This window comes from Mobula birostris, chromosome 15, assembly GCF_030028105.1.
Source record: "Mobula birostris isolate sMobBir1 chromosome 15, sMobBir1.hap1, whole genome shotgun sequence".
NCBI lineage: Eukaryota > Metazoa > Chordata > Chondrichthyes > Myliobatiformes > Myliobatidae > Mobula > Mobula birostris.
Window position 1 is genome coordinate 51,505,047 of NC_092384.1, and position 20,738 is coordinate 51,525,784.

The 20,738-nt window shown below is 41.9% G+C and overlaps 1 protein-coding gene across 5 annotated transcripts in view; it reads right to left on the reverse strand.

Moving 5' to 3' along the window:
• piezo1 (piezo type mechanosensitive ion channel component 1 (Er blood group)) overlaps positions 1-20,738 on the reverse strand; it is a 311,742-nt gene that overhangs the window by 4,446 nt on the left and 286,558 nt on the right. For all 5 annotated transcript variants that reach the window (XM_072279777.1, XM_072279778.1, XM_072279776.1 and 2 more), the window contains 11 exons: positions 19,787-19,988; positions 17,359-17,467; positions 16,054-16,201; positions 14,866-15,080; positions 13,983-14,141; positions 12,505-12,652; positions 11,115-11,303; positions 9,937-10,029; positions 8,531-8,703; positions 7,798-7,920; positions 2,183-2,262 (listed from right to left, as the gene is read on the reverse strand). In XM_072279777.1, the coding sequence (XP_072135878.1) occupies positions 2,183-2,262; positions 7,798-7,920; positions 8,531-8,703; positions 9,937-10,029; positions 11,115-11,303; positions 12,505-12,652; positions 13,983-14,141; positions 14,866-15,080; positions 16,054-16,201; positions 17,359-17,467; positions 19,787-19,988 (1,639 nt within the window). The remainder of the gene's footprint in view (positions 1-2,182; positions 2,263-7,797; positions 7,921-8,530; positions 8,704-9,936; positions 10,030-11,114; positions 11,304-12,504; positions 12,653-13,982; positions 14,142-14,865; positions 15,081-16,053; positions 16,202-17,358; positions 17,468-19,786; positions 19,989-20,738) is intronic.

The window sequence follows — 20,738 nt, forward strand, 5'->3', positions numbered from 1 at the left end:
CCACTCTCCTCTGTCTAGCGGAATTAGTCCTTACTCTTAATAATTTCTCCTTTGACTCCTCCCACTTCCTCCAAACTAAAGGTGTAGCCATGGGCACCCGTATGGGTCCCAGCTACGCCTGCCTTTTTGTTGGCTTTGTGGAACAATCCATGTTCCAAGCCTATAGTGGTATCTGTCCCCCACCTTTCCTTCACTACATCGACGACTGCATTGGCGTTGCTTCCTGCATGCATGCTGAGCTCGTTGACTTCATTAACTTTGCCTCCAACTTTCACCCTGCCCTCAAGTTTACCTGGTCCATTTCCAACACCTCCCTCCCCTTTCTAGATCTTTCTGTCTCTATCTCTGGCGACGGCTTATCTACTGATGTCTACTATAAGCCTACGGACTCTCACAGCTACCTGGACTATTCCGCTTCCCACCCTGTCTCTTGCAAAACTGCCATCCCCTTCTCGCAATTCCTCCGTCTTCGCTGCATCTGCTCTCAGGATGAGGCTTTTCATTCCAGGACGAAGGAGACGTCCTCCTTTTTTAAAGAAAGGGGCGTCCCTTTCTCCACCATCAACTCTGCTCTCAAACACATCTCTCCCACTTCACACACATCTGCTCTCATCCCATCCTCCCACCACTCCACTAGGAATAGGATTCCCCTTGTCCTCCGCAGGACTCCTCGCTCCCTACACGACTCCCTTGTCCATTCGTTCCCCCCCCCCATCCCTCCCCACCGATCTCCCTCCTGGCACTTATCCGTGTAAGCGAAACAAGTGCTACACATGCCCTTACACTTCCTCCCTTACCACCATTCAGGGCCCCAGACAGTCCTTCCAGGTGAAGTGACACTTCACCTGTGAGTCGGCTGGGGTGATATACTGTGTCCAGCGCTCCCGATGCGGCCTTCTATACATTGGCGAGACCCGACGCAGACTGGGAGACCGTTTCACTGAACACCTACGCTCCATCCGCTAGAGAAAGCAGGATCTCCCAGTGGCCACACGTTTTATTTCCACGTCCCATTCCCATTCCCATTCTGACATGTCTATCCACGGCCTCCTCTACTGTCAAGATGAAGCCACGCTCAGGTTGGAGGAACAACACCTTATATTCCGTCTGGGTAGCCTCCAACTTGATGGCATGAACATTGACTTCTCTAACTTCCGTTAACGCCCCACCTTCCCTTTGTATCCCTTATTTATTTATTTATTTATTTATTTATTTGCTTGTTTGCTTGCTTGCTTGCTTATTTATTCTTTTCCTTTTTCTCCCCCTCTCTTTTTTCTCCCTCTGTCCCTCTCACTATAACTCCTTGCCCATTCTCTGGGCTTCCCTCTCCCCCTTTCTTTCTCCCTGGGCCTCCTGTCCCATGATCCTCTCATATCCCTTTTGCCAATCAACTGTCCAGCTCTTGGCTCCATCCCTCCCCCTCGTGTCTTCTCCTATCATTTCAGACCTCTCCCTCCCCCTCCCACTTTCAAATCTCTTACTATCTCTTCTTTCAGTTAGTCCTGACGAAGGGCCTCGGCCCGAAACGTTGACTGTACCTCTTCCTATAATTGCTGCCTGGCCTGCTGCGTTCACCAGCATTTTTTATGTGTGTTGCTTGAATTTCCAGCATCTGCAGATTTCCTTGTGTTTGAATTTAATTGATTTGAATTTTGACATTCATGAGATCAAACGCACGAAATGACTTGGGAATAAGATAAAAAAGGAAAGGTTATAGAATAGCAAACGTGAGAAAATCTGCAGATGTTGGAAATCCAAGCAACACACATTAAATGCTGGAGGAACTCAGCAGGCCAGGCAGCATCTATGGAAAAGAGTAAACAGTTGATGTTTCGCGTTGAGACCCTTCCGTCAGGACTGGAAAAAAAAAGATGAGAGGTCAGAGTAAGGAGGTGTGGGGAGGGGATAAAGGTTATAGAATATGTTCATCTTTAGTTCTAGAAAAGAAACAGCTTTCCCCTAGATTTATTTTAATCTTTTAATGAATCTTAACTAACTATAAGCTGATTCAAGATATTGTTGAAGTGCTCATGTGACCACATTATACCAAAGAAAAGCTAAGGTCTCCTATTAATATACAAGTTTAGGTTAATTACAGCAGAGTATTATGTCAGTAAATATTTTCAATTGTCGTTTTAAAACTGGGTGAAATTTCCACCTAGATTTTAAAAAGTGAGTTTACCTGGATACAGCTGTTCAACAGGTTTGGCATCAGGTCCATTTGGGGCTCTAATATAGTTTGGCAACATGTTTGGAATCAGTCTGTAACAGTCAAAGCAGCATCAGATTAACACAGTCTGTTTGTTGTACACAAGCAAGTCTGTGGTATAGCACCTCTAATGGGGAGTAATGCTGAGTGACAATTTCACAAGAAATGTGAACATCATGAAGCCCATTCACTAAACCTAGAGGAGTTAAGTTACGTTTACTCTGTAAGTTTGCCTCACAACTAATACACAATCAACCATCACACGTCAAATTTCGTTTTAAGCAATTGGAATTAATATGCAAACTATCTTCCACATACAAGTCATTTCAGCATCCAAAAATATTTGGTCATTACTTTAGTTTCCAGTCCTTGACCATATTCAGCATTTTGTACTCTTCTATAACCTTTGGAACAGAGGAAAAAGAAAGCCAGCTCACTCTGAGGCACTCAGAAGCTGCTACATCATTCAATAAGACCGTGGTTGAATTATGATTGAATTCATACTGCAGTTTGAGAGGGAGAAGCGTAAGTCACATGTATTAGTATCGCAATGGAATAAAGGGAATTACAGAAGAATGAGAGAGGAGCTTGCCCTGGTGGATGGGATGACAACAGAGCAGAGTTGGCTGAAGTTTCTGGGAATAGTTCACAAGGTGCAGAATAGGTATGTTCCACAGAAGAAGTCCTCAAATGGCAGGGCTAGGTACCTGTGGCTGACGAGGGAAGTTAAGGACTGCATAAAAGCCAAGGAAAGGACATATAATGTAGCAAAAGTGAGTGGGAAGTTGGATGATTGGGACATTTTTAAAATCCAACAAAAGGCAACTAAAAAGCTGCAAGAAAGGAAGAGATGAAATGTGAGGGCAAACTAGCTGATAATATAAAGCAGAATACTGTAAGTTATTTCAGTTATATGTAACGCTCAGCTATATTGGCTTATATATGTCTAGGGGAAAACCTGCCCAGCACCTGCCTCAACGCTTCCCACGGAGTCGGTTGCCGCACCACTGCGGCCCAAATCAATCCCAAACATCAATCGTCAGCCAGCACACACAGTACATTTTACCAAGTACACTTTATAGATATTACTAAGTATGAAATTAATATAAATTCGATACAGAAAAGGAAGTAATGGGAAAAAAAATGTGCCAGACTTATCAAAGCCCAAATTCTTCGTGCACAACCGTTGGAGCTCAATAAATTCCAGACGACCACCCGAATCCTGTTGACTCACGGCTCGGGACCACCCGGAGTGATCGACCAGAGCCTTTCCGCACGTCCGCCGTCCTCCCCGTCTCCCCTCCGACTCCCCATCTCCCCTCCGACTCCCTGTCTCTCCTCCGTCCCCCCATCTCTCCTCTGACTCCCCGTCTCTCCTCCAACTCCCCGTCTCCCCTCCGACTCCCTGTCCCTCCTCCGACTCCCCGTCTCTCCTCCAACTCCCCACCAAAAACCCCGTCAACCGTCCTCCCTGTCTCTACTCCGACTCGTCTCTCCACCATCCTCCTCGTCTCTCCTCCGACTCCCCGCCTCCCCACCGTCCTCTCTGTCTCTCCTCTGACTCCCCGCCAAAAATCTCCGCCTCTCCTCCGACTCCCCGCCAAAACCCTCGTTCCCACTCATATGAGACAGCATTATCACCCAAAAAAACAATAACATGGACACTCATTGGCTAATAGCACCCTGCTATCTGTATTAACCCAAGCAAACGTCTAGCTAGAGACTTTCTCAGCATTTAACATAACAAAGAAGCCATTTTAATCCACATACACAGCAATTTAAAAGATTAACATTGAAAAGAAGCCATTTTAAATTTAACATACAAAAAAAAGAGACCCCGCACATATATAAAGAATATAAGTGAGGTGAGAGTTCATATTGGACCACTGGAAAATGATGCTGGTGAGGTAGTAATGGGGGACAAAGTAATGGCAGATGAACTTACTAAGTACTCTGCTTCAGTCTTTACTGTGGAAGGCACTCGTTGTATGGCAGAGGTGAGTGCCATTGCTATTATAAAGAAAGAAGTGCTGGGCAAACTGAAAGTCACCTAGACCAGATGGACTATATCCAAGGGTCTTGAGAGAGGTTGCTGATGAGATAATGGATGCATTAGTCATGATCTTTCAAGAATCACTTGATTCCAGCATGATCCCAGAGAACTGGAGAATTGCAAATGTCACCCCACTCTTCAAGAAGGGAGGAAGGCAAAAGAGAGGAAATTTTAGGGCAGTTAGCCTAACCTCACTGGTTGGGAAAGAGTTGGAGTCCATCATTAAGGATAAGGTTTCGGGGTACTTGGAGACTAATGATAAAATAAATCAAACTCAACATGGTTTCTGAAAAGGGAAATCTTGCCTGACAAATCTATTGGAATCCTTTGAGGAAGTAACATGCAGGATGATAAAGGAGAGGCTGTGAATGTCATTTATTTAGATTTTCAGAAGGCATTTGATAAGGTGCCTCATATGAGGCTGCTTAACAAGATAAAATCCTATGGTGTTACAGGAAAGATACTGGCATGGATAGAAGAATGGCTGGCAGGCAGGAGGCAGCGAGTGGGATAAAGGGGGCTTGTCTAGTTGACTGCCTGTGACTAGTGGTATTCCTCAGAATACTGGGATCCCTACTTTTCACATTGTTTGTCAATGATTTAAATAATGGAATTGATGGCTTTGAGGCAAAGTTTGTGGATGATTTAAAGATAGGTGGAGGGCTAGTTCGTGCTGAGGAAGCAATGCAGTTGCAGCAGGACTTAAGACAAATTGGAAGAATGGGCAAAAAAGAGGCAGATGGAATACAGTGTTGGGAAATGTATGATAATGCATTTTTGAAAAAGGAACAATAGTGCAGACTATTATCTAACTGGAGAGAAGGTTCAAACATCAGAGGTGCAAAGGGATTTGGGTGTCCTCGTACAAGACTCCCAGAAGGTTAATTCACAGGTTGAGTCTATGGTAAGGAAGGCAAATGCAATGTTGGCATTTATTTCAAGGGGAAAAGAATATAAAAGCACCAGTCAGGCCGCATTTGGTATGTCAACAAAAACACTCAGAAACTTCTGTAGCTGTACCGTGGAGAGCATTCTGACAGGCTGTATCACTGTCTGGTATGGAGGGGCTACTGCACAGGACTGAAAGAATCTGCAGAAGGTTGTAAATCTAGTCAGCTCCATCTTGGGCACTAGCCTACAAAGTACCCAGGACATCTTCAGGGAACAATGTCTCAGAAAGGCAGTGTCCATTATTAAGGTCCTCCAGCACCCAGGGCATGTCCTCTTCTCACTGAAGCCGTCAGGTAGGAGATACAGAAGCCTGAAGGCACACACTCAGCAATTCAGGAACAGCTTCTTCCCCTCTGCCATCTGATTCCTAAATGGACATTGAAGCTTTGGACACTACCTCATTGTTTTTTTAAGAAACAGTATTGCTGTTTTTGCACATTTTAAAAAACCTATTCAATATATGTAATTGATTTACTTGCTTATTTATTATTATGTTTTATTTTATTTATTTTTTCTCTCTCTGTTAGATTATGTATTGCATTGAACTGCTGCTGCTAAGTTAACAAATTTCACGTCACATGCCGGTGATAATAAACCTGATTCTGATTCATAATATTGGAAGGATGTGGAGGCTTTGGAGCAGATGCAGAAATTGTTCACCAGGATATTGCCTGACTTGGCTTTAAGGAGAGGTTGGAAAATTTTGGATTTTCTTCTCTAGAATGTTAAAGGCTCAGTGGTAACCTGACGGAAGTAAATTTAATTATGACAGGTATAGATAGGGTAGATAGTCAGAATCTTTTCCTCCCACGGTGGAAAGGAATAAGGTAAAAGAGGGAGATTTTTAAGAAGATTTATGAGGCAAGTTTTTAAAAAAAATAGAATGGTAGGTGTCCAAATTGGTGGAGTGACGGTGAACAACTTGAGGTATGCAGATGATTCAGTGTTGTTAGCCAAGACTGAGGACGAGTTACTCAGAATAGTAGATAAGATAAATGCTGAAGGTAAACGATTTGGGATGAAAATAAATGCTGCAAAGACAAAGATGATGGTAGTATCACGGAAGAAAGAAGTCCCCAAAATCAGTATCAAAATTAATGGCGTAGGCATAGAGCAAGTCAAGAAATTTGTGTACTTGGGACAGATGGTCACAGAGGATAGGAAATGTGATACAGAAATTAGACGAAGAATTGAGATTGCAAGATCAACGTTTTGGACCCTGAGTGACGTGCTGTGTAGCAAGAGGTTGGACTTTGGGCTGCGTTGTAGAGTTTGGAAATGCTACGTCTGGAGCAGTCTGTTGTATGGAGTCAAATCGTGGACCTTATGCAAGGAAGCACAATGACGACTGGAGGCATTTGAAATGTAGTGTTTAAGGAGAATGCAGAAAATTAGATGGGTGATGAAGGTCAGTAATATGGAAGTGTTGAAGAGAGTGAGGAGAGAAAAGGAGTTGCTGAAGAATGTGCAGAAAAGGAAGCTGGAATATGCCGGGCACTTGTTAAGAGGTGGTGGACTGCAGAAATTGTTATTGGAAGGGATGATAGAAGGAAAGAGGGAAAGAGGAAGGCAGTGAACCACTTGGTACGATAATGAGGCAATGGACTGGGTTGAGTTACGCTGAGGCCAGAAAAAGAGCGCAAGATCGAAGAAGATGGAGGTGTATAGCCGCCAACCCCAGATTCGGGATGGCACCACTGACTGGTAGGTGCCTGCAAAGCTCAGTCAGAGGAGGTTGTAGAAACAGATACAATGGTGATGTTTCAGATACATTTAGATGGGCATATGAACAGGCAAAGGGGGGAGACAGATATAGATCACATGCAAGCAGACGGGATCAGTTTGAATTGTTGTTATGGTCAGCACAGGCATGAGGGGCCAAAGATCCTGTTTTTCTGATATGCTGTTCTATGACATTAGTGAGACTAAACCAACAATTCTAAAGACTCAGGCATCACTATTTCACAATGATCAAAGTAACATTTCAAAAGTATTAATAAAATAGAAATGACACATTGAACTCTATAATCCTGCCTTAATTTGTATTAGAGATATAAGAACAGTGATTCCAGGGAAGCAGGTTTTGTCCTGTGAGAGACTGAGAAGGTCTGGCCCCTAAGCACTGGAGTTTCAAACAACAGCAGACAATCTATTACAGGTTCTGGAGTGGGTAACAGAGGATATTTCTTCTCACTGGTGAATTTGGAATGAAGAAGGGTAATTTCACCACAATGGATAGTTGTTTTACATGGCAATGAGGAGAAATTTCTTATCTGGTGGATTGTAAATCTTCTTACTTATCTACTACAGAGAAAAGATCCTTAGAAAAATATCAGATTATTCATGTACTCCCTTAAGTTATAAATACTTGCAAAAGGACTTGAGTTATTTATTTCCAATAGCAACATTATGCACCAGTAAATTTTTGAGTCCTGCTTTTTCATATCCCTCCAATTAGCCGCCTCCATGGTCAAGAATGTGTGAATCTAATTACTCTCAAACAGGTCACCGTTAAAATCAGTTCACATCCAAGGTCACCGTAGAACCAGCAGTATTCAAACTAGAAAGATAAATAAAGACGTACACTGGTTCCTTTCGAGTTCCCAGGAGAAGACCTGCCAATTGTTTTCGCACAGGGTTTTCTGGTTTTAGGTCAATGGTGTGCTTCTCTGAGGCTTGTTCATGTTTTCCACCTAGAGTTAGGTCTCTGAAAGCAAAGGTACCAAATGTTCTTAACAATTTAAGTTAAATACACTGTTATACAATTGTAAATTATATGTATTTTATAAATAATAAAGTTCAGTTAAGTCCTCATTATTCTGTTTAATTTTAAACACTTTAAAATATCTTTAATGTCATTACAAGCGTAGTTTAACTGCGCCTGTTCCATCTTCTACCCAATTTTCCCCACTGGTCCTATGAAGCACTCTCCTCCCACCAACTGGTCATGGTTGTGGGCCTGCTGTGCGTCTGGAGGTGGTGTGTGAAGGACCTGCATTATGGCACACAAACACGCTGCAGGGTTGATTCCTCTGAAAAGCTGACACACAATGGACTGAATAGACACTGTACACTTGCTGGTGTAGATGCAGCCCGGGAATGTGGTTCAGGTGAGGTAGATGGCTGACTTGCACTGGCCAAGCATTGGAACCTAATATTGGGTATCAGTGAGCAAAGTTAGTGGCAGGGAATGGGTGAGCGTATCTGCAAGAAGAGTTGGGGTCTGCAAGTGGGAACAGCTATTCTATGGTTTGGCTGGAAGGATGGTCAGAGGATGACTAGGCTGAAGGCTGAGATGATATTAAAGATGGTCTTACCTCTGAAATGACCACATTAGGCGAAGAGTCATCACTGAATTGTTGCTGTTGAGCTCATCAATCATTGCCCGGCGACTAGGTGGACTAACACTCCACAGTGACCCCGAACTTCCCTCAATATGTGCCGTCATGACATCCTCATAACTATAGAATGTAATAAACTGCATAGCAGCCTTCAGGAGCAGAGATGAGAGAAAACATTCAGGTGTCAGGAATTATGTTGCTGCCAAACCACTAAGCTGATAAGTTCACTGGATAAACTACTCATTAAAGATCGTATGTACATCCACAAAATGCAAAAAAGAAACACTAACAGCCAAGACATTCAGGTTAAGTCAAATATCCTGATTGTAAAAGCTTACATGCAAGAAGACTGACATGTCAGAGACAGCCCAAAATACCATTCTCTCATATGTGAAGGAGCAGCTGTATTCAGAACTGTTAGACCTCATAATGCAATAGAAAGTCCTATTGCTTGTTTCACAGGATGAAAACTGTGCGGGATTTCTCAAAAAGAAACTGGTAATGTCTTTTGCTACCACAGATTATAGTTTTGTATCAGTAGGGATCCTTCTTGTCCCATTCACTGAGGCACCATTCTCTTTCCTTTCCTCCTATCTAACCCCATTCACATTGAGTTCATACGCCTTCCCCATCTTCATACAGACATACTTTGCTCCCACTAGCATACAGTTTTGTCCTTTGTGGAAAAAGTTGGGATTGGGGTTCTTACCAATAAAGAGACCATTTGGAGCTTGGAGTCTTGAACCTGGTGGGTTTCCCCCCACAGTTCAAAGATGTACCGATGAGCAGGTTAATTTGTCATTGGAAATTGTCCTGTGATTAGGCTAGTGTTAAATAGGTGGGCTGCTAGGCTGTGCCATTGGACCAGAAGGGCCTTACTGCACTGCATCTCCAAATTAACCATTCTCCTCCCACCAAATGGTCATGGCTGTGGGGCTGTAGTGTGTGTGGAAAATTGAGAGTTGAATACAAAAGCAGCTTCTTTGAGTGCTAAGGCCAACAGCAGAGAGGAAGGTCACATCCATGAGCATCTTACTCCCCGTTTACTTCTGACTTCTGCCATTCAGCGGCAAGCTTCTTTTGCATTCAACTCTCAATTTTCCATCTAGAGGGGCTGGTATATGTAGCATGGCACCATTCATTTTAATAGGATCACCAACTTAGAATAGAGAAGTGGATATTTTAGTTTATCCAACTTCAGAATATAGTGCCTGATGAGAGGATCTCCCCAGAAGCTTTCTACAAGGCTAGCAAAAAGTCGTAATGTTAGGTCTTTGGTGCTTTCTTGTTTCTGCTGATGGAAGGAATTGGCTTAGAAATGTTATACTTGCTTTGTGCCCATTGTAGATATGTAACATTAAACAATATGCTTGGTAACTTACTGGTTTGTCAACAAATATTGAACAGAGGTCATTATATTCCTTTTGGCTGAATGGTTTGAGTGAATGTTGTTGTGCACTCATTGTAAACAGAGGCTGCGGGTATAACAGTAAAGAAATGTGTGTCATATTAATTAAATAGATTTTATCAGCAATACAAGTTTAATATTAAGCACCATTGTTTTATTGCAATCCATGCAATTTAAGGCAACATCTGCCCACAGCAACAGGGACTGAATCTCATGGTAAATCAGAGATTGGATAAGAGTAGTAGCCCAAATTTGCTCCATACTGATTTATTGCAGGAGATACATTAGGCCCAATAACCCGAACATTAGCTGTATTATGAAACAATTTATTTTGCTGGGTCACAGTCATCTGCATGACCCAAGGCTCCTACTCGGAGTTCACCAAGGAGGGATTGAAGAGTGAAAAATGATGTAGCTTCCTTCTCCAAGGATCATCACCTTGTCATGATGGAGAGACCTGAGAGTTCCTCAGATCCTGAAGGCAATGCCTTCTGGAGTTTAGTTCCTGGCAGGGTCACCCATGGTGGTAAGGTCAAGAGGGAGGTACCAGACAAAGAACGATCCAACCAAGACCTCAACGTGGGAGTTGGCAGAAAATGATGCCATATCACAACGGCAGTGAAAATGGAGGAAGAGTCCCCAGTGGTCTTGCACTCCACGCCACGGGACCCTGACCCCGATCTGTCAAGGTCCACGTGGTGGCTGCCCATGCATCAGACTCCCCGTGTTAAACAAAGTCACACTCAGCTGTCCTCCATTAAGGCAACCCCTCAGGAGAACATCATACTTGACACGGGAGATTGCCTTTTTACATTGCTGTAGCAATAGCAGGCAAGCTGGCTAACAAGAAAAACCCATGGATTAAGTCTTTTCCAGGACACCGTGTACTAATGACGAATAAGAGCAAATTGTTTTCCTAACAGGATTCTTGAGGTTATGGTGGAAAATTATAAGCCAGTGAGTAAAGGAGTTATGATTTTCCAAAAGGCTGTAGGAAGGAGGCTAATTTAATGAATCATGTTAGGTCAATTACCTCTCATCTTTTGTGCCTGGACATTCCTGGTAACAATTCCCTGAAAAAAAATCTGTAACCAATTTTTCTTCAGTGCTGAAACTAGACATTACGGGGTTTCAACATCTATAACTAATTACCTGATAGCCACCAAGTTTAACTGTTACTGTCACATCCACTGGGTGATTCACCACACCAACCACTGATCTGACCAGCGACATGAAGAGAAGGGGAAACCAGATGATGCAGATGAGGAAAAGGATGATGAGACCTCCCATTCCATACTTGACAATCTTCTTTTTCTTCTGTCCCTTAGGCTGTGGATAGTGCTACAAAAAATATAGTGTTTGTTACACCATTTCATAAGCTAACATGCACTGAAAATATCACAGCTGGTTTTATTCCCATTCAAATTGAATATATTAACTATTTCTGTCAGAAAAACAGCTTGTTGTCAAACAGGAAGGATGATAATAATGGGGCCAGTTGTCACACTGAACTTGGAAAGCAAGCAGTTGTCAAAGATGCTGCTACAGAGAAAGCTTACAAAGATATTGCTGGGATCTGAGGACAGGAGTTTTAGAGAAAGGTTGAATAGGTTTGCACTTTATTCCCTAGAGCGTAGGAGAATGATGGGAGATCTGATAGAGGTGTACAAAATCATGAAGGGTATAAATACGGTAAATATAAGTAAGCTTTTTCCACTGAAGTTGGGTGAGACTAGAACTAGAGGTCATAGTTTAAGGGTGAAAGGTCAAATATTTCAGGGAAACTGAGGGGAACTTCTTGACTCAGAGGGTGATGTGAGTGTGGAACAAGCTGCCAGCAGAAGTGGTGGATGTGGGCTTGACTGGAACATTTAGATAAGGACTTGGATGGAAGGGTTAAAGGAGGGCTACAGTTAAAGTTCAAAGTAAATTTATTATCTAAGTACCTACATATCACCATTTACAACCCTGAGATTCATTTTCTTGTGACATACTCAATAAATCCATAATAGAATAATAACCATTTAAGTATACCCACAGCCTTGCCCTCCGCAGCTGTCTGTGGCACAGCATTCCACATACATGGAATGGGCAAGCAGCGTTAGGAAAGCTTAGATTGTCTAGGCTTTTACAACTGGAGTTTAGAAAAGTGACAAGTGACTTGATGGAGGAGCCTGTCCTTCATAGGGTGGATGTGAAAAGGTTGTTGCCTTTTGTGGGAGAAACTCAAACTGGAGGTCAGTGTTTAAAACCCATTTAAGGCAAAAATGAGGTGAACTACTTTATCTCAATGTAACCAGTCTTTGGCTGTTGTAAGTCCGGAGTTAATAGATTCTTGATAAGTAAGCATGTGAAAGGTTAGTGGGGGTTTCACTGCCATGCAAAGTTGAGGTTACAACATCAGCTATAACCTTGTTGAATGACAATGCAGGCTAGGAGCACCAAGTGTCCTTCTCCTACACCTCACTACACACCACTAAAATCAGCTGCCATACTTAATACCTCGCAATTGATGGATGTCAGACAAAGGTGGACCACATACCTTTTCTGTCTCACGGCTGCACTTGATTATAAATATGTTGGCATAGATGTCCTCAACACACATCCAGCTCGAGAGCGAAAGGGTGGTGTCTGTACAAACCCAGTCCATCACAGCACGAAGCTCCACCAGAAATGGTACAAGGCGGAACCTACAAAAACAAAAGGGCATCCTGAAGGTTGAGAATATCAATTGTATAAACACATAATATTAACTAATCCTCGGAACCATCACAATGACACAACCTGGTCACATTGATCCTGAGGTTCTTTGGGAGTCACGACTGAGGCATAAAGCTTGGTTGTTATATGTTATTATGTGATACCAGAACAAAGAAAAGAGAAAGCGAAAGAAGTTGTGGTGGTCTCATATTCAGACTGGAGATAGCAGCATGTCCCTTTCATTTATGAACTACAGTGTCCGGAAGTGCACGGTCATGCACTTTAGTAGAAGAAATGAAAGGGTGGACTATTTTCGAACTGGAGAGAAAATACAAAAATCAGAGCCACAAAAGGAACTTGGGAGCCCCTGTGTAGGATTCCCTGAAGGTTAATTTTCAGGTTGAGTTTGTGGTGAGGAAGGCAAATGCAACGTTAGCATTCATTTCAAGAGGACTAGAATATAAAATCAAGGATGTAATGTTGAGACTTTATAAGGCACTGCTGAGGCCTCACTTGGAGTACTGTGAGCAGTTTTGGGCCCCTTACCTTAGAAAGGATGTGCTGGAACTGGAGAGGGTTCAAAGAAGGCTCACAAAAATAACTGCAGGATTAAACAGCTTGTCATATGAAGAGTGTTGATAGGTCTGGGCCTATATTCACTGGAATTCAGAAGAATGAGGGGTGACCTCATTGAAACCTATTGAATGGTGAAAGCCTTAATAGAGTGGATGTGGAGAGGATGTTTCCTATGGTGGGAGTGTCTAAGAGAACAGGGGACACAGCCTCACGATAAAGTGGTGTCCTTTTAGAATGGAGACGAGGAAGAATTTCTTTAGCAAGAGAGGGGTGAATCTGTGGAATTCTTTGCCATGGGCAGCTGTGGAGGCCAAGTCTTTATGTATATTTAAGGCAGAGGTTGGTAGATTCCTGGCTGGTCAGGGCATGAAGGGATATAGGAAGAAGGCAGGAGACTGGGGCTGAGAGGGAAAAAAGGATCAGCCATGATGAAATGTCGGAGCAGACTCGATGGGCCAAACAGCCTAATTCTGATCATATATCTTACGGTCTTACAACAATTAATCTATAAAATAGCCAGTTTCAAGTGGCACGACATTTGTTGCAGAAGCTTCTAGAAATATACAGAATCAGCTACACTACAATTACTAAACAGTTACACAGATACTGGTGATTATAAGCATGCATAGAAAAGTTAAACTACAAGAAAAATACAGTTCTACACCTTAATCAACAGATCATTTCATCTGCAGTGAATATTTTATCATGTGCCAGCTGGCTACAGTCCAGCTTTTTATGACTTACCCTTGGAAGAGAAAAAGATTGACATAGTTGTACTTCTTGGTGAGAAAGTTACCGAGGATGCGTGTTGGGTAGCCACACCGGATCTGGTAAGCCGATAAGGCGAAGTAGATGCACTTCACAAAGTACCACAGTTGTGCCACTGTGTTCTGATTAAACATTCTGTTTGGAGAAGATGTACATAAAAATAATCATAAGGTATCATGCCTCTAAATGATTGAATGAGCTAATGGTTTACACACTGTTGAATTAAAATGTGCCTCAAGATTTCTGCCACAATTTGATTTTAAATGCTTTAAGAAAATGCTTTATTAGTAATCTGTTGCCACCTAAGTACTCAATATTTTACACAACAGACCACTTTTCATTTTAATTTCCCACATTTGCAAGCAATGGTTTCTCATTTACAAAAGCCATTGGAATACAAAGCTGTGCACTCAACCTGCAAAATGATAATGGACGTAATTTATCTTTTGAAGCAGGTTTCTGTTTGGCATTTTCCACAAGCGTAAATTTTGAGAACTTAGGTAGAAAAACGGGATTTAGCTCAACAAACCATGGGTGTAGTTTCTGTATCAATAACATAGAACTGCTGTGTTTCACACATGCATCAAAGCAAATTGAAAATCAAAAAAAATTGCTATGGGAGCTGGACATCTAAAAGGCAAAAATTGGTAGAAACATTCTTCAGGTTAGGCCACATCTGTAGAAAGAGAAGCAAAGTTAATGTGTCAGGTTAAAGACCCTTTGTCAGAACGGGGGAGGCTTTTCGCTCTGTTTCTCCTCCCTCAGATGCAGACTGACCTGCTGGGTATTTGTGTACATCAAAACAAATTAAACTCAATCTTTCCCATTTCTATCTCTGCCAAATATTCTATTTACGTACCGCTCAGTGACTGCTGGTAATATGAAGAACATCCATATATGTATTCCCAGCACGAGAATTATCTGGAAAATGAGCTTTCCCAGTAAAGTTTTGCGCAAATATAAAGCACGATCTATCACCATAGTGGAGAACTGAATTAGCACCATAACCAGGAAGGCTTCAGGAACTTGGTCATCAGACAGTGTCGATGCAATATCTGCAGCTGCTGTATATTTCTGTTTAGGCAAAAGAAGCGACTTTAGTGTGGAAAAATAATCATAAAGTGCTTGCTGTGCTTGCTTGCAGAATGCAGCTATCGATTTGGTACATAACTAAACTTAGAAGTAACTCAGGCAGTTCAAAACTAAAAAGATGTGTCAGTGAATTCTAGGAACTGATCTAATTCCCAGCACCTATGTTTGACAGACACTCGTAGGACGTTGGCTAGAATACCTGGGGAAAGGGGCAATGAAAAGCCCATTTAATACATCTGACAGAGCTAACCCTAGATACCATTATTGTCAGATTGGAGAAGCCATTTAGAAATAGGGACAAAGAAACATTTTGTAAATGCATATTGAATTAAGAGTAAAACATAGGGATATAAATTGTTAAAATTAATAAACCAAATAAACTATATTTCTTGGTAACATAGAGATGATAATCATAATGAAAAGTTGTTACTCATTCCAAACATTATAAATGTCAATTATCTTCAATAATAATCAACTGATCAATGAATGAATGGAAGTGTTATTTTGCACATGGAGCTCGGCCTGGATTGGATCTGCTGACTGGATCAGGATCTGCGGGACCAAAGAATGTCTAAGGACAGGACAAGACAAGCACTTGCAAGGATTCCAGATTTGCACTGAACAGGCTGCATCAATACAGATACAGTCAAGCTCCTGGTTGTCAACTCATACGTGACACCTGCGGCTGAGGTTCAAACCTGAATCACGATCATGTGATGAGCTAAAACAGATGAGAAGGAGGTGGAAGAGAATAGATTCTTGATAAGTCAGGGCATGAAAGGTTATGGGAAAATGCAGGAAAATTAGGCTGGAAAGGAAATAAATCAGCCACGATCAAATGGTGGGGCAGACGCAATGGGCCGAATGGCCTAATTCTGCTCCTTTTTCTGATTGTCTTATGACATCTTAAAAAATATCAATGTGTCTGCTAATACTCAAAATGCCAGAAACTTACCCCAAATGCCCAGAACCCAAAGATGATAATCACAAAATCTATCATGTCAGCCAAAAATATGAGTGCATAAACATCGGTTGCTGCGCGGTACTTTGTATGGAGAATGCTGCAGAAATAGTTGTTCAGAGGTCCGCAAATGCTCTTCACCCTGAGAACACATTAAAGCAAAGCCTCTCGTTACAGCAGTGAAGCATACAGGCAAACCGAGGTGAAGAGCTTGGCTAGAAGACGGTGGTTTGGAATAGTCGCGATTATACAAATAAACAGATCTGGCTGCATTCAAACATGACTGCATGGAAATAATAAGCTAGGTCGGTGTCGTTACCAGGTATCCCAGATGAAGGCAGCCACAGATAGATGGCGTGCTCCCATAAGGAAAGGCAGTCATCAGAAAAGTAGACAACATACACAAAATGCTGGAGGAACTCAGCAGGTCAGCACCTATGGAAATGAGTAAAGAGTCGATGTTTCGGGTCAAGACCATTCTCCAGAAAACTAGAGACCACTTTGCCATTGAGTTCCTGTCTACCAGAAATCCTTTAAAACAAATACATGTGCATATAAAGGTTTCAAATGGCAGATAATGAATTCTATTTACTTCAATTATTCCTTTCCTACACTCTAACAAGCTGATGAAGGATGAAGAGAATAGTTTTCTTGTTTATTCTCTTGCAGTAAGTTTGGTCTTTTCACGTTGGTTCACATTGTCTGTTACTAATCAGTGTCTATGAATACATTCCAAGCTAACTCAAGGGCGTGCCAGTTCCACAATGACTGCAGCAGAATGCACACAAGGCCATGGGTGCAAAAGTACATTCAGAATGCAGCTACACCCATTGCTCACCCCCAATACCCAGCTCAAGCTGCTAAAATTCATCGACATATACGGCAGGTGGGATGTGAATGTGTCATTTTCCTGCACTTTACGTGCTCTCGCACATGGGACTCTGAGTACATTCAGAACACAGCCAGACCAATGCTCAGAAGGTAATAAAGTACGCTACCCAAACTTGTACAGATAACTAAGGGCTGTACCACAATCTGTAATTTACTTGCACCAACCTTGGGGTATTGGATAAAATAGACAATCTTTAATCCATCTGATTATCCAGTTTTGTTCCACACAGAATTTAATCCAAATACAAAAAAAAGATGTAGTAACTGAATTATATTTAAATGAAAAAAAGATACTGTTGATTTAATTATAAACTTATTCAGCTAAAAAGTATTTCATTCCCACATTATTAACTGTATATGGACTTGGTTAATTCTACTGGCAACAAAGCACATCCTGGGTTCACTTACACATTGTAGAGAAGATTCTTCATCTTCATCCAAAAAGCAATTAGTTTCTTGCTTGCCTTTTCCTTTTTGGTATGTTTCTTCTTAGGCTTTCGAGATAAATTTTCCTTCACTATAAGAATAATTTTTCTATTTATTAATCATATTATTTCAACTACAACTTACAAGTTAACTCATTGTGAATTGTAATTTCATGATCCCATCTAATAAACTTACACTCCAGGAACCAACTATAGCATTGATTTTTATAGTTTCATTGACCGGCAGCACAGTGCAGTTTAAAACAGAAGTATTTACTGAACTTGGAAACAATTATTGCGAACAGATCATAAATAAACAAAATCTTTCTGTAAAATGGTGGTGCACTCGGAGACAGTGGCTTCTATAGGACTAGCAAGTTATTGTCTTGTTTAAACTTATTTTTTACGATCATAAGACCATGCTGGACATGAAGACCTTAAAGAACAGCAGGGCGAGTTGCTCAATTGCAGAGAAACTGAAGGAGCTAGAGGACAGCACCAATCCCAGCATGCACGTTGTGCCACACCGCTTCCCGCACTCAATGGAGCGGATGGACTCCGACGCCTCTCTCCTGGATGGCTGCAAGCAGGCGGTGCCACGGCTTGAGTCCTAATCCTCATAGTGTCTGAGGCCACGCAGCTCCTCCACCATATGCCAATAAACCAGTGAATCAGACTTGCAGCATTCCACATTAACAACGTCCAACAGAGTCTTTGCATTTTCAAGACATGCAAATAAAATAACTGCCTGCTGATAGACTGCGCACCTCCTGCACGCGCCCACTCCGATGTTTCTCTGACGCAGGCAGCAGTAAGATCTGCACAAAGTCCATAGTGTTTGCTCAGCAGAGGACAAGATGTATTGTGTTCAACACAGACTGCTGCAACATTATTGGACTCAGGGACTTGGACTATATTTTTTTTTGTGTGACTATACTTTGCTGCTGTCTCATATGTGCCATGTATGTCTTGTGCTGTCTATGATTTGCACCCTGGCCTCGTAGTAACACCACTTTGCTTGGCTGTATTCATGTATGGTTGAATGACAATTAAACTTGAACCGGAATAGCTGGTTGGATTGTCTGTGTTTATAAGCCCAAACAGGGCCCTGGGTAGGGTTGGTCTGTAATCAAGTAGACAGCAAAGGTGAAGGAGGGGGGGAAAATGTGGTAGATTGATGGCTGAGATAAGTCAGGTTAAAGGGTGATAGGTGACTATTAGTGGGAGAGATTGATCTCAAGGCCTGGACCAGTAGGGACACTGAAGTTGACATGATAACAGTTAACATGGGGTTTAAACAGTGAGATCGATGTGAGAGATTCTACATTGGTTCAGGTACCTGGAGAACTTGGAGGAACCTGGTGCTAATGATTGAAAGTGAAGTGGTTGGGGGGGGAGGTGGGGTGAGGACAGCTTCATAGTTTAACGTTTACCGGAGAGAGCGCTTCGGCTGATACTGAAGCTGCTGAAGAGTTCCCAGCAGAACTGAAGAAAATAATTAGTGAAGGTGGTTATTCGTATAAGCGTTTAACTGTGACGAAACTGCGATTTACTGGAGTCCTCCCGATTCCGGTAAGTGAAACTACACTGTACATACATGATTTCTACTTTATATAGGCTGTGTATTCTTATGTGTTATTTGGTATGATTTGGCAGCTTCATAGCTTAAGGGTTACTGGAGAGAGTGTTTCTGCAGAGAGCGCTTCCGCCGAGAGTGCTGCTGTGATATTTTCGCTGCACTAGACAGTGCTGCAGAAAAGTATTTCTACTTTATATAGTCTGTGTATTTATCATATCATTCCTGCTTTTACTATATGTTACTGTTATTTTAGGTTTTATGTGTTATTTGGCATGATTTTGTAGGTTATTTTTTGGGACTGAGAATGTTCAAAAATTTTTCCCATATTAATAAATGGTAATTACTTATTCACTTTACGACATTCCGGCTTACGAACTGTTTCATAGGAATGCTGTACCTTCGGATAGCGGGGGAAACCTGTATTCCAGTCCAATAACTAGTACCAATAGGAGATCACAGCCAGAGACAAAAAAAAATCATGTAATTGGTATCATCAATTAAACCATTTTTGTTTAGGTTTTGAAACAAGCATAATGAGATATTATGACTGTCTCAAAGCACTCAGGAATTGTGAAGCAATGTGTTGAATCCCAGAAATAATAAGAAAGAAAAAACCAAACATATCAAAACATCAAGACAAAAGCTAGTGATGCATCTAGATTTACAGAACTCAGAGGACTTCAGGGAATAAGTATGCTGTGTAACATATGTGATGTTTACTCTTTTAAAATGCTGCACAATGTTACTGAATTAGCTCAGATATGCATCCTGGAATTCAAAACATCACTAAACGGTGAGCCAAGTTTTTTTTATTATGCAGTGTTACTCTTACCTTCGGTTTGCTTTCTCCTCCTGACACGGAATCTGGTCTTCTTTACTTTCTTCTCTGGTTCCAAAACTGAAATTTGGTCATCTGCATCTGCAGCTGCAGCTTCATCATCAGAGGTTTCAGCTTGTGATTTTTGCAGGACTACCTTTTCTTTCACATTACCCTTTTTCTTTTGATCCTCCTGATCATCCCATAGTCCATATCGCTAGATGTTAGAAAGGTGTAGAGAAGCGCCACGTTTACAGGTGGTAGAGAAATCAATGCCTTTCTTAAGGTAATGCATATTAGCAATGTAACAGTGGTCTACATTCAGATTCTGATTTATTTACAGTGTTTATCACATGTACATTGAAATATACACTGTAATGTGCTGTTTGCATTAACACCAACACAGCCAAGGACACGCAAGTGTCGCCACACATTCCAGCGCCAACATAACGTGTCCACAATGTTCAGCAGAACAATAACAGCAAAACAAGCCCCTTTCCTTCCCCCCAGCCACCCCTCACACAAACAGACAGGCCTCCAACCCGGGACAGGGCACCTCCAGTTCTCGGCCCCAGACTCCCACTCCAGCATGATTACTTCTACGTTCAGCTGCAGGCAGACGGCACAAACCAGGTCAACAACTGTGCACACTGTGTCCCAACAGTTCACTTCCACTCTCTTTGATGAAATGCTGTAAATATTTTTGAACTGGTATATGTGGTTTGGCTTAAAGTTGGAGAATGATGCCAAAGCACATCCAATATTAACTCCCAAGAGTGTATTTTTACAAAACTGGGAAGCTACAGGCACCTGCTGAACATTCCTAAGTCAAGCCTATTTCAATTTTTGAAATGTCTATTACTGGTAGAGGACTCAATGAAAACCATTAGCACGGGTTCCCAGCCTGGGGTTCACGGATGCCTCGCTTAATGGTGTTGGACCATGCCATAAAAAGGTTGGGAACCCC